The sequence below is a fragment of the Hermetia illucens genome, chromosome 3, assembly GCF_905115235.1.
Source record: "Hermetia illucens chromosome 3, iHerIll2.2.curated.20191125, whole genome shotgun sequence".
NCBI lineage: Eukaryota > Metazoa > Arthropoda > Insecta > Diptera > Stratiomyidae > Hermetia > Hermetia illucens.
In genome coordinates this window covers 65,326,715-65,340,460 of record NC_051851.1, presented here as the reverse complement: position 1 = coordinate 65,340,460, position 13,746 = coordinate 65,326,715, and the positions used below count along the sequence as shown (strand labels likewise).

General features: G+C 40.0%; 1 protein-coding gene across 7 annotated transcripts in view; it reads right to left on the bottom strand.

Moving 5' to 3' along the window:
- LOC119652680 (tachykinin-like peptides receptor 99D) overlaps window positions 1-13,746 on the bottom strand; it is a 321,905-nt gene that overhangs the window by 75,289 nt on the left and 232,870 nt on the right. For all 7 annotated transcript variants that reach the window (XR_005249576.1, XR_005249577.1, XM_038056952.1 and 4 more), the window contains one exon: window positions 10,248-10,463. Coding sequence is in view for 5 of the 7 variants with exons in the window: in XM_038056952.1 (XP_037912880.1) it covers window positions 10,248-10,463 (216 nt within the window). In the remaining 2 variants the exon portion in view is untranslated. The remainder of the gene's footprint in view (window positions 1-10,247; window positions 10,464-13,746) is intronic.

The window sequence follows — 13,746 nt, the reverse complement described above, 5'->3', positions numbered from 1 at the left end:
CCCCTTAAGCCAATCCTAGGAACACCAAATTTTGCAGCATACGAGACAATATCTCACATACGCGTGCCAACCTTCATGGAAATCCGGCCAGTTGTGCGAAAATTATAGTAGCTCAAACTGATCAATTTCGCACGAATTTACTACATCTCTAGTCATATAAATAAGATGTTGACGTCGTGACGAGAATAATTGACATTCGAGTGAAATATATGAAGAAGTTTCTTCTCCCCAGCGCTTTTACATTCGCTGCTATTAGGTAAGCCCTGTATAAAAAGGGAACAACTAACCACACGCTTTTACCAATTTTCACTACAATCAGTCCAGCTGTTTTCGAATAAATCAGGTGTGGCGAACATACAGGCAGACAGACGGTCAGACAGACACACAAAACCTTAAAAACCGATTTTAATTTTTGTGGGAAGTTGATATGTCCAATTTTTTTTATTTTTGGCAGTCGATTACATTGAAGTCTTCTTCCTTAATTATTTCGTTTTGAAATTTTGTTAGGATTGATCCGAATATGATACCTTTTATAGCTTTTAGGTTCTTATTTAGATTGATTTTGTGAGTTGTTGGCTTCAGTTGCTTTTTTTACCAGAACGAGCCGAGAATGTTGAATTCATTCAGTGGTTTGGTTGAGTTGGTGCTGATGTTAATAAATTGTGGGGATTCTTTATGAGGTGGGATTATGCTTTTCATTTGTGGGAAATCATGGGTGTTAAGCTTCCGGAGGGAGCGGGATAAGGAGGGTAAGTAGGAGAAAAGGAAAAGGCCTCCCACTTTTGCCCCCTTAAAGTTGCCACCTCTTAAAAAGTTATGGTGTCCCAAATTGGCAGGGTTGATATCAGACCGATTGATTTTAATTTCAACCCCCTTCTTCCCATTCAAGATGGAAGATGGAAGATTTTATTTCCCCAACCCTGTTGAGTCATCGCTCGTCATAGGTGTGAATCATATTCACGAAATGCAATATACACCGTAGTCGTCTATGTTTTTCTATCCACGACCATGGACCACAAAAATAGGAGAATCGACGATCTCCCCGCCGAATTGTTCATCGCCCTTATACGGAAATCCTTGAAATCTCTGGTCTTTCCCAAAGAGTGGAAGAAAGTGATTGTTAAGATTCCGAGAAAAGTCTCAACTTATGTGCGGGAAATTATAGGGTGAAGCTTTGCCGTCGCTGAGATAATAGCTGACGTATTTCGTATTTTGGTGCATGAATTTGTATTCTTTTGAGAGAAGCTTCACTGATAGGCACCTTGTTTTCCGGTTTGAATCTTCCTGTATTGACCAGATTACTCAAGCGAGAAGAGACCTTCGGGCCTCGGCGTGGTGTTGCGTTTCAACACGGGTGCCGTACTCCTTAGTTCGGTAGAGATTTAGGTGTGGTCTTGCATCCACCAGTATGAATGCTAAGCCATGTACTTGGTATAGACTGGTACTGTTGTTACTTGTCACAGCGGGGCTCTGATTGTGGTTTCAAAATCCGTGTCTTAAGAAGACCGTAGGATTAAGTCTCCACGACAGGTACCTACGTTAAAACCCCAAGGACTTAACTGTATTGAACAGATCAGCAACATTCTGGAAAATAGTGGAGTAACCTCCGCTTCACCTGACATTGAAGCTGTGAGGAGCAGGGAGTGCATTTGAAATTCTCAACCCCGGAGGTGCGTTCTGGGGAAAGAGAGTGACATATGATGGCGTACAATGTCATGTGCTGCATCAAAGTGAAAGAAAAAAATTCTCTAGAATTAATTCGGCCCGCCATCAAGTTTATGTCGGCTACAGAATTCACTCAATTCCTAAACAAAATTTGAAGGCTAGAATAGTGTTCGCCTAAACGAGTATTTTTTTTACTATTACCGATATTATTTTTGCCTCTTTGCGTGACATATGAATCCTTATTTGTAGGACGTGCAGGCCTTCGATGACCAAGACATCTCTCTTGCTATATTGATGACACCTACTTGGTTATCAGTCTAACTAGGTATTGAACTGTTCTTATGTGTTTTAACAGGCACTGCACTAAAGAGGTTGATCAATATGTAAATCTAGCAAACATTGTTCCCGCTGCAGCCAATCAGGACAAGAAGGGAATATTTTACTCCTTCCGCATTATGAGTATTAAAGGGGATTATATAAATATATATGTATTGCAGAAGTAATTACAATAACAGCAAAGTAGAAAGTTTCGAAAAAACAGGAAAATCTGAACAAGTAGGCTTAACCGCAAGCAAACTTTTCCTTTGAAAGTGATTTTTAAATAAAATAGCACGCCATGTCGACTTGTTCCATATCTAATCTGTCCGCTATGTGCATTTTTATAAAAAGCACAAATACGCTCTACCAGAGACAGATGAAAAAATCTACTTAAATATCCACTCCTGTCATGCTGTTATTCAAGCCAAGTGGCGCTTTGCGTAGAATTTGCATTTTTCGAAAGTGTAGAGATTTCAAGAGAAATGTGTTTCCAGTTACCGAAACATCAAAGAAAAGAAACGTTTCATATCGGAAAAATATGTTAAGCCTTTCATAGCTAGCAATGCACACATTCAAAAAAGTAAAGCTGATTCTAGCGCTTTTGTAGGGGCGAAACTTAGAAGATGAATTCACTATTGATCCGGCTGATACCATAAGAGGATAAGATACGCGAATTGCGTTCAGTTTCAACTTGAGAAAGTTGTCAAAGTAATGCATTGCTTTGAAAATTACTGAGTTGAATATTTTCATCACGTACCTATTTACCTCAGGTTTTTGAACGATATCCCATGATTTACAAAGGAATTTTTTGCCGAACTGACGCATACTATCAGTATAGACAGGCATAATTATGCTGAACCAATTTCCATGGTATCAGCAATTACTCCCCGAGCTCTCGAAACCTTCCATACAGGCGTAGACATTTTTACTAATAATTGAATCTTCCAGTTAACGTCTACTGCAGGTTTAACCTCTCTCCCCAGTGCTGGCAACAGGGACCTATCTTTTCAAGAAAGAAAGGCATGAGATTATTCGTGCGAAAAAATGTATTTCATGGTTCTGGCAGGTGCAGATGACATCAGCGGATGAGAAGCTTATTTTCTCTTTGTTGTATCTTAAATTTTGCTTAAAGTACGAAAAGGAACGGCATCTTCTTTTAATTCATTCCTTGAAGAGTTCCTGTTTCTCCAGCCAGTTGCTTCAGAGCCCGCTAATTAAAGTGAATCTAAAATCCTGAATCAAGTGCCAAGAGACGAGATGCAAGCAGAAGGATAACTAGTCTAAAGGAGATGGTAGGGTAATCTCCACAACGAACAATTTGTGGGTATACCAGCATTATGAAAATAAGCGAGCACAGATTCCGGAAAATTTCATAAAATTCCCATGCTTACTAGCGAATAGTTTCCATCAGAAAATTTAAAACACTATCGTAAGGCTACCAAGTGCAAGTGCTTCTCTTTTCGACTTTCTTTCTACTTCAGATAGGTACTACCAAGCAATGGAAACATAATTGTGCCAAATCTATTCTCGTTGTACCTAAAAATTAGTGCTACAAATAAAAATTTCAAAAGTGTAGTTAGAGTAATAATCGATGATAGTCAAAAGTGAACGAGAATGAATTAATACTCAAATATTTGTCTTTAAAGGTTGAGTAAGCTTTAATTCCGACAAACAGCACTAATTAAAAGGCATCTGAACCTCATACTTCGGTGCATTTGGGGGCAGAAGCACACTTTTTAAAAATCTAGAAATCAAAAACAACTTCTCAGATACTATCCCATCTCTGCTCTGGGGGCCGAGTTACCGAAAGCAATAACATATGTTATTTGTTTCTATTATTGGTCCGGATAGCTGAGTGGTTAGAGCACAAGGCTGTCGTACAGAAGGTCGCGGTTCAAATCTCGCTGGTGGCAGAGGGATTTGTATCGTGATTTGACGTCGGATACCAGTCGACTCAGCTGTGAATGAGTACCTGAGCAAATCAGGGTAATAATCTCGGGCGAGCGCAATGCTGACCACATTGTCTCCTACAGTCTACTGTAGTGTACCGTTACGGTCTTGAATGAAGTGCTCTAACACACTTCAAGGCCCTGATCCAATATGGATTGTTGTGCCAACGATTATTATTATTATTATTATTATTATTGGTTTACCTGCGTTCTCGTTGTTATTGATTCAAACTTCGGTTGACATGGTTTACCTTTCGTCTTTGTGGTTTGAAGCTAGTCAATATCTCCGCCATCAGATTTGACGACTTTATTAGAATCTGAACCGGAACTGATTTCATTATTGCTTTTATCTCTCTTTTGCCAATGATTGATACTACTTCGAAAATGGTATGTCTTTCGTCTTTCGTATTATGACGTTTCGCCTTAATGTTTGTTTCCACCATATCCTAAGCACAGAAGTCAACGAACTCACCGAAGGAGGGCAGGTTATTACCGAAATGACTTTGGATCTGTTTAGCTTTATCGTCGGGAACGGTTAAATCGTCACCTAGACTTCTTGCTCAGTGCATTCAACGATTGTCTTAAGAAGGGTATTTTCGCTTGCCGCTGGAAGATGCCACGGATTGCACTGATCGGTAAATACCACTCCGCGTGCTTGACACGAGCGAGAAAGTGCTTGAAAAGCTCATTAGGAGTAGATTCCGTGAAGCGTTACATATTGCCGAAGATTTATCCCCAAGACAGTTCGATTTTAGAGCGATTCATCAAGTTGACGTCAATATGGGCCTGTAGTGCTCCTCGCAACCCTTTATGTCAGGAGAATCTATCAATAAGATGAACAAAAATGCTAGGCAGACTAGAAAATTCATTCCACGTGCCGAATTATATCTTGCGAATATTGAGAAATTATATAATAGACCGCTTCCTCACGCCCTCAGACTCTATAGGGCCAAAGAAGAATGGAGGATTCATCTGAAGGCTGGATCTCTGGAATGCTTCCTACGATTATTTGCTAAGACTTGACATGTTAGAAAAGTCGCGCCTGGTCGGTTCGGCGGATAATCTTCCAGTACTCTTGAGCAGGCACGAATAACATCAAATAACATAGGAAAAGAAGCCAAGATCAAGATGGATTGCATGGTTCATCACCAGTTTAGATCCGTGATTAAATCGAAAGCATGGTGAGATTGATCATTCCCCTACCCAGCTTCTAAATAGGTATAGATGTTTTCCGTCTAACTTGCACAAGGAGGAGGGAAGGAAGGCACAGTGTGTATTCTGCAATGAAGTGGTGGACGATGCCGATTACACCTTTTTCTTTTGCGGAAAGGTAGCACTCTCCAGGCAACGTTGTGAGAAAGCTACTCAGGAGTGCTGGCTAGTTTTCTGGGACTGGACTGGGAGATGTTTAGTTGGTAGTCCGACATGTGCAAATGCATTCGCTTACCTCACAGCTACTGAGTAGTTTTTTTGAAGTATCTGTTGTAATACAGAAGACCCATAGTGTCGAATATAATCATTGTGCTCCAATGCCACGGTGTAGTCATTCATATGAATCTTGTCTTGCAATATGAAGAAATCAATAAATGTGGTGACCAGCTATCACCGTCAGACCAAGGATTCTCCTGCGATGAACGATGATAAGAATTATACCAGTAGGACATGTTTTCACCTTAGTCTCCTGTTATTCATGATTTGATAATTACGACCCTTACGTTGTTTATTGGAGAATAAGTTAAGTAAAGAAAATCGAGGTTGTTTAATGTTTTAAATAGGATGTATGTCGCTATTAGCTTATTTATTCTAAATTTTTCAAGTTAGATAAAAGGTATATATAATCTGCCTTTGTGGGATGTAAATATCAAAGAATGATGGAAGGTTTATACTTTGAATATAGTTGAGAAAATTATAATGTGAAAGGTGTGTAATGAACCTATATATTGGGAGATAATGCTGACTGAATACAAATGGCACCCGATGTGGTTCCATTTGTAATGAAGTTGATGGTTCACTAGTGGCCTTCATTGATACTTCTTGAAATAGGTCTTAGTTTTTAAAGTGGGGTTTGGAGAAGAGATGAGCAAACAGTCTAATAGATAGAGTAGGTGCTTTCGGTAACAACCCTTTTATATTAATAATATCAGCTGTCAAGAAGCTATACCGTGCTTATATTATATATACAGTTTTGCAATTGTCGCTGGGTGGTAACTTGGCTCACTATCATATGTATGGTAATAGTCTGAACCACGCCATATGCAGGGAATATTATCAAGGAGAGTTCAATCATATATAGTGTGGGACGTTGTTGTGGACAAGCCGCTAGTCTTACTGATCGGAGCCGTGTATCATGCACAAGTGTATGCCACTAACATGACAAGCTTTGGGTCTAGCAGAAAAAAATAGTGTGAACTGGAACAAATTCCAAGAAGATCTGTCTCTTAACGTTCTTTAAGCAAAGAAACAAATCGGGAAACCGGAAGCTGGAGGCTTCAAGTATGAAAGCCTTTGTGTATTTCTTATATAAAAATATTTGAGTGGACATTTGTCCGATTAGAACCTAGCACGTAATACATATATGCATATATTATATAAGAATACCCACTTTCGCATGATACTAACATTCAAAGTCTTCAAAGGATTTGCACAGAAGCGATAACTTTGACCTATTATAACTTTGTTAGTGCCACCAAACTTGGTAGGATTGTGCTCTATCTTATAGCGTATGGAAAATTTGGTGATTCTAGGATGGACTTAAGGGCGGTTTTGCAGCCAATTACCAAAAATGATAGTACGAGTAACATACTGTTATTAACTTTATTTGCAAAGATATCGGTATGCACAATACACTGGTAGCCTCTTGATTTTTTTTCAGATTTTTCGGTTGGATAGTTTTAGAGAATGGGTCCGTGAAAGAAATGATTACTTTCGGCTCCCCGCACTCCACATCTTTCCAACAAATGTGAAATTTAAGACCGGAATCGGAAAGCAATAATCGATTATTTGATATCCCACATGGCTATATTTGGTGGAAAAACGATGTGCACTCTCCTTTTGCATACATGGAGACACCCCCCCCCCCCCGCCTTAAGTTTAACCTAGAATGATGTAATTCACAGTATGCGTGAGCGTTCACAATTCTCACCTTTCTAACAAATTTGGTGTCAATTGCTACAACCGTTTCAAAGAAAAATGCGTGTGACAGAAAGGCAGACAGTAAACCGATTTTAGTAAGGTTTTGTTTTACACAAAACCTTAAAAAATGTGAATTCAAACTTCTTTCTTTGTGGTGAAGGGCTTGAACTGTTAAGCGAAGCGAAATATTCGAAAGCAAACCTGAATGTGAAGTTGAAGTAGCATTTAATTAACAAAAGATAGTCGGTCCGCTTTGCCATGAACTGGTTAGTAGGTAAGAACTTGGGGTTAAAATCACGCGTGATATCCTGAATATACCAATTCGTGATGACATCCGTGCTGACCTAGGGAGCAATTGCATGGTGGCCATAGATTGAGTAAGAAACTACTCTCGTTACAAAGACTAGCCTGCCTTTGCATTATGGATGCTACGAAAATCACACACCGCTCCAGGATCTCGCCGAAAATTAGGGGTGAGGTTTGCTACGTACAGGCTTCAGCTGAATGATGTAATGGAGTGTTTCCATTTCAAAATTGGCGGGCGTTAATGAGGATTAGAATCATTAGAGTGATAAAAGGGGTATGCAGACGAATCAAAAACAGAATATAGAACTGCCCGTAAAATATATGAGGCAAATCCAACCCCTAGATGAGTATGCTATACTATTGTTTTTCAGACGGGGTATATCTGATAAACTGGCATGTCAGCAAGAAGAATCTACGGAGAAAGTACAAACATTTTAAAATCCAAACTCTCTTAGATAGTTAGGTAACATTAAAAACTATCGGATCGCCCCAAATCAGATCTAACCTGGTATGGCAATGCGATCGGAACCTTAAAAGCACGACTAGCAAAACTCCGATAATGTTGAAATGGATAGCGAGGCACACATTTATTTATATCAATGAAAGAGTGAATACATTTACATGAAGAGTGACCCCAAAGATAGTAACCTGAAATCACCATAGCAATACGATGGGAAACTGGAAGCTCAGATAATCAGCCCAATGGTGGTAGATATCGATAGGGTATATGCGGTGCCAATTAATACTGCACGATTGACTGCTGCTGAAAATAGTTGAAACCCTGAAACTGAGTGAATTTGGAATGAGGATGCTAGTAGGCCTTATATCGTATTCTCTATGAAAATATCTGCGCACGATGGAGATCTACAACGCAGACCGAATATGCAGACTATGTTATGAAGAAGACGAAATAGCCTCTCACATCTGATTGGAATGCATTCATCGCCGAGGCATACCCCATGAGTAATATTGTATTAAACCTTAAAAAGGCTCGATCACGTATACGTGTCCCCTTCGCGTGGCGATCAGTGCCACAGCTTTCATATTTATGAGCTTTGGTAGGACATACAATAAGTTAACAAGCTACAATATGAGATAATTTAATCCAATTCTACACAACTCACCCTATTCATCCGTCTATCCTAGCGAAAGCTTAAATTATGATATAACACTTCGCTATTACCCCCAAAGCTTTTGCTAAGAATAAATGCAACCCTTTTCTCGCAGCGAGAGGATAATTAATTTCAGTTTATAATTAAATGGAATGTCTTGACAGTACCTTAAGTTCAACAATAAACTACTGGAGGTCTGTGAAAATACAGAGGGCAAAAATGCTTCGGGGTTGGATAAACGTTTTTCTCCAGCTGAAAGGTGAAAGTGTCCCGCTCCGTGAAACCAGACGACTATCTAGATTCAGTTGACGCCGCCAACGTTGTTGGAGAAGATGAAGCTCGACGGTCCGACGGAGACTGACAAGCACCTCTGCGCAAGCAGATCATGTTGAGGGGACCACAGATAAATCTGCAACAGTAGTAATGTGCCTCAGCTAAGCTACTGATCTTCCAGCGGAAAATATCGACGTCTTACTAAAACAGCAGGATGGATAACGACTGAACCATCGTACGACTCTAAAGCAAATATTATAATTCGCCTGCACGCTTTTCTATGTCCAGACCTGAGTTTTGACGACCTAGTCATCGTCAAACTGGAGCAACTGTCACGGTTGGGAGGAGGTCCTTGATACCACCCTACTAACCGACAATCAAATTCTCAGGATAGAGGACTGGAGAGTGTCTGACCAAAGATCTTTGTCAGTTCACAATTGGATACTTTACAATCTAGATCTCGCCGCAGAGGTCTCCAACTCTTTCAGGAACCCCAGGAGGATCGACTAGCGCATATTTGGTTATGCTATCAAGAACAAACTCCCCGGTGCTCAAATTGACAAGATTTGCAAGACAGACGATTTAAAGTCAAAGATCGAGGCTCCTGAAAAGGTAAAGGAAACCGGAGTCTCGTGCCCTACTAAATACAGCAAGAAGATATTGGTATCGTGGTGGAATTGAGATCTGTCCAACCTCAGGAAAATGATCAAAGGGATCTCCAACATCTGCAACAGGTACAAAAATTGTCAGTTATACAAAAACTGCCAACAAAGTATAAGTCGTCCATTAAGACTGCCAAGAGGCGGTTCAGATTTTTGTCAGAACATTGAAAACACCAGTGAATCTGCGAGGAGTGGTAAGATCATCTTTAAGTAAAATAGAAGCCCACCATTTTTTAAAAAGCTGGAAGGCTCCCAAATGGAATCTTCTGGTGAAGCCTGGGTGCTGCTGATTCAGACACACTTCCCCGCCTGCGAGGAGGACTGTGAGTCAGAGCTTTGTTTGGAGGGTATGCAGCCTCAGTCGTGCGAGGAGGATAAAATCGGCTGGGGTACAAACAGCTACTCCGTATATAGGGTTATGTCGAGGCTTGTTGAGATGTACGGGGGCTGTATCTCTTTGCCATGCATACCACAGTCTTGGAGACGCGCGCAAATAGTTTTCATGCCGAAAGTGGGCATGAGTCCGCAAAGAACTTTCGACCAATCAGCCCTACCTCTTTCTTATTGAGGGCCCTAGAGTGCTTTCTAGACATCCACTTAAGGATGATTATCGGGAGAGCGCCTTTCTTTAAATTCCAGCACGCCTACCTCGAAGGCAGACCCACAGAAACCGCTATACAGTATATTCTAGGAAAACGTGACCCACGTCCTCTAGGAGCAAAAGTTCTTTTATTCTAAATAAATAGAACGCATGAATCTTCATAAATATTCAAACTTATAAGATATTGAAGATATATATTCTACATAAACATAACATTTGTAATACTCACACATATTCCTGTAATGAATGATTAGTTGGTCCATCCGGCCATTCAGCATAACAAACTACCCTAATTTTTCCATTGTTCAACACTTCATTGTACGTCGTAAAAAATACCAACATCGGGCATGATAAAATAATCCCGAGCACCCATATTGCACCCGCTATACACAGAGTACTCCTTTTGCCCATTCTAGGTCGTAGGGGATTCATGATGGCCATGTATCTGAAATGATCAAACAAACAAACACAGATTATATCACGGTAACGGAAATAGTCCTGAATTGGGGTGAACAGCGTTAATACACATATACATATATAGGAAATCAGGAGAACTTAGGTCTATTTTTACGATGAAATGAATACTTCTTGGAATAATTCATTGCAATCAAATTCATCTTTCAGGGAAAACAAGGAGTTTTTCAACAAATTGTATAGGAAAATTCATATATAGGATAGAAATATTATAGATCTCATGATGCCAGATGATTCCTACTTTACGTTTGTACGACCTGATCCGATACATTGAGTAAAGCTCACATAACTTCCGGTGATGGAAGTTTTCAATCAAGGTAGAGCTAGATTTAAAGGTAGAATCTGTGAAAACATTTGTCAAGAGTCGCAAGTAAGATGAATGTATTTACTTATTGCTTAACACTATTATTGATTTAAAAGATTAAGTTTTCTCTACCGTACATAATCCGCTTCCATTTAGTGCCAAGCTTGCGAAGGTAACATCTAATACCAATCGCACTAGGAACTGGTTGCAAGAACCAGATACGAACACCGGAAATATATTTAGATTCAGTAGTGGACAGTGTTCACGTATCTGAGAAATGATAAAGCATCGAAATGATGCATGGCTTTGTTCTTTCCAGACGTATTTCCAATCTCTGCGATTTATACCATCTGCACAAGCAGAAAGTATGGATCGACTTTCCCTTTGTTCATAGTAAAACATTTTGTCCCTGAACAGGAAATGTAAGCTGGATTACGGATTCCGATTCATCTCCGTAGCATTCTGTCTCACCCGAACGCAATCTGGACGTGGCGTCTTCGAGTTCAATAGAAAATCTAATTTTCTTTTATTTTTCCGGTTTCCGGATCGAAAGACAGTTGGCCCTGTAAGTGGAAAATGATGTATGATGTTCGGTTAAATTATGTTTTATTTCTGCTTAACCGATGTGGGCTTGGGCGTGCATACATATGTATCGGGCACTCGATTTATGGCTGGCGATAAAAGTTACGAGTTGGGCTTCAGCGGACAACTTGTATCATTGAAATCAAATAATGAATGGGTGAATGTTGCGGAAAAGATGGAATAATTCGTACCGTAATAAAATATAGTATACAAACAACGGCTGCTTTTAACCATGGAAGTGGCATTGTGGTTACACCCACATTTAATACGAGGCGAAATTGGAAGATAACAGCCCCAAGCAAGGTATGAATAGTCCATATCCTAGGTGATTAGGTGATTTATGGTAGGAGCAGGGTGAAAATTAAGATTAGATCGTGCACATCGTTCCCCCTTCCAACTCTCCACCCAAACTCCATCCACTTCCATGATCCGCTGACTGCATTCAACGTTTATTGCAAATTTAACTGTAAAAGTGAAGAACACGATAATTAAGAAAATACATGCATATGTATATTCATCGCATATAGAAAGGACTCACACCTCGAATCTAAACAGGACTTCAAGGACGGTACTTTTTTCTTTAATGGGATAATATACATATTGCTCTCCTACAAAGTTTCCCACCGACGGAGGCCTCTGGTGTGAAGAAAGCGGCGATTATTGTAATGATGGCAAAGAGTAAACTTTCAGCTAATATAGGATTTGGCATGTGTGATGATACCAAGTTTAAAGATTTGGGTATTTTTTGGGATCTCATAATTTACGACTAACTCTTCCGACACGCCTGTTAGGTGTGGTGAACCGAAATTTCGATAGAGCCTGTGAAGTGCATTGATAAATCATTTGTATTAATCTATCAAGAGTGCAGATACTAACATTAAATTTTTGTGTCTCTCCAGCGCTAAGTAGAAAATCCATATGATTCAAGTATGTAATGTAATGTCCGCAACTTTGTTTACCTGATTCAGGGAAATTAAATCATTGACGGCGAAATTTAACTTTCCATATTACCCTAATAGCCATGAGGTTTATGGTAATATCGCGGACAGAGCCCTTTGGGGCCTAAGCGCGGAGTTGCACTGTACAATTCGGGTGCCATACTCCTTAGCTCGGTAGAGGCTTTAGGTAGGTCTTACATCCATCAGTATGAATTTTGAGCCTGCACTTAGTATAAGCTGATACCGTTCGGCTTGTCACAGCGGGACACTAATTGTAGTTACAAAACCAATGCGTGTCTTAAGAAAACCATGGGGTTAGGCCGACACGGCGGGTACCCACCAGGACGTAACTGCCTTAATAGCCACATCAAAAAATTAAATTGAAGTTTAAATTGCAATTGGAGCAATGTTTTTTCATATGTACTGTCCGAAGGTCTCACTATTCCCGGCCTGATCTCGGGTCTCCACACGATCTACTCCTTGTCACCAAAGCAGCACATATTGTTGTTATCATCTTCCTTTCCTCCTACAGCGAAACATTTAGTTAATTTCTTCAATCCCAACTTCCTTACTATCCAATTTCAACTTTCTATTGTGTAGAGCTCCTTAAAGCCACTAATTCTTAGCTTGCCATAGGGGTGGTTGTGATCAACTAGGGCCATATATAGGGTAGTGTACAGGCTGCATGATCACCTTAGGTAACCCAGAACATAGCTTGCGATCAGTCTTGATAAATCGAGGAGGTATGCACTTGATGAAACGGGGAAAGCCAATTTGCATTACACACTGTGTAAGACCGATATACAAACAAAACAAAATAAAGTCAATATTGATTGCTTACTTACTTTGCAGTATTATTCTATTTTAACTTGAAAATAAATGTAAAACTACGGGTCCATCTGTGAGCATCTTTCTGACAGTGTTTCCCGCAGAGAGATTCCCTGTGTCTGTATAAACTTGTGGAAGAATCTCATTTCACAAGAAAAAATGTGTGATTGGTGTTGTCCACTATCCTATTGCAGAGTACATAGCCAGATAATAGTACCGATGAGACATGTAGCCCATCTACCTCTTCACCCTCTTTACTCGATTTGTCTAGAGAATTGCCACTCATTTAGTGTGTGCTGTCATTCTTCACGAGTTCCTTAGCAAGGATGAAAAAGAAAATTACTTCTGTGATCATCTCAACAGCCAGTCCTGAAAGGGCTTACGACGCACTCCTCGCACAAAAGCACCACTACATATCGTGGAACGAAAAAGACTACACTCATTGGAAGGGGGCTTCTGGTAGATGTGGGACTTCAAGGTACTTAATAATTTGTGTTGATTCTTTTATCAACTTGCCGATTGATTATCTTTTTAGTCAGGATGAATACTTCGGCTTTTCCACGGCGAAACTGAATCCATGAGCCGTCATCACAATTCTTATC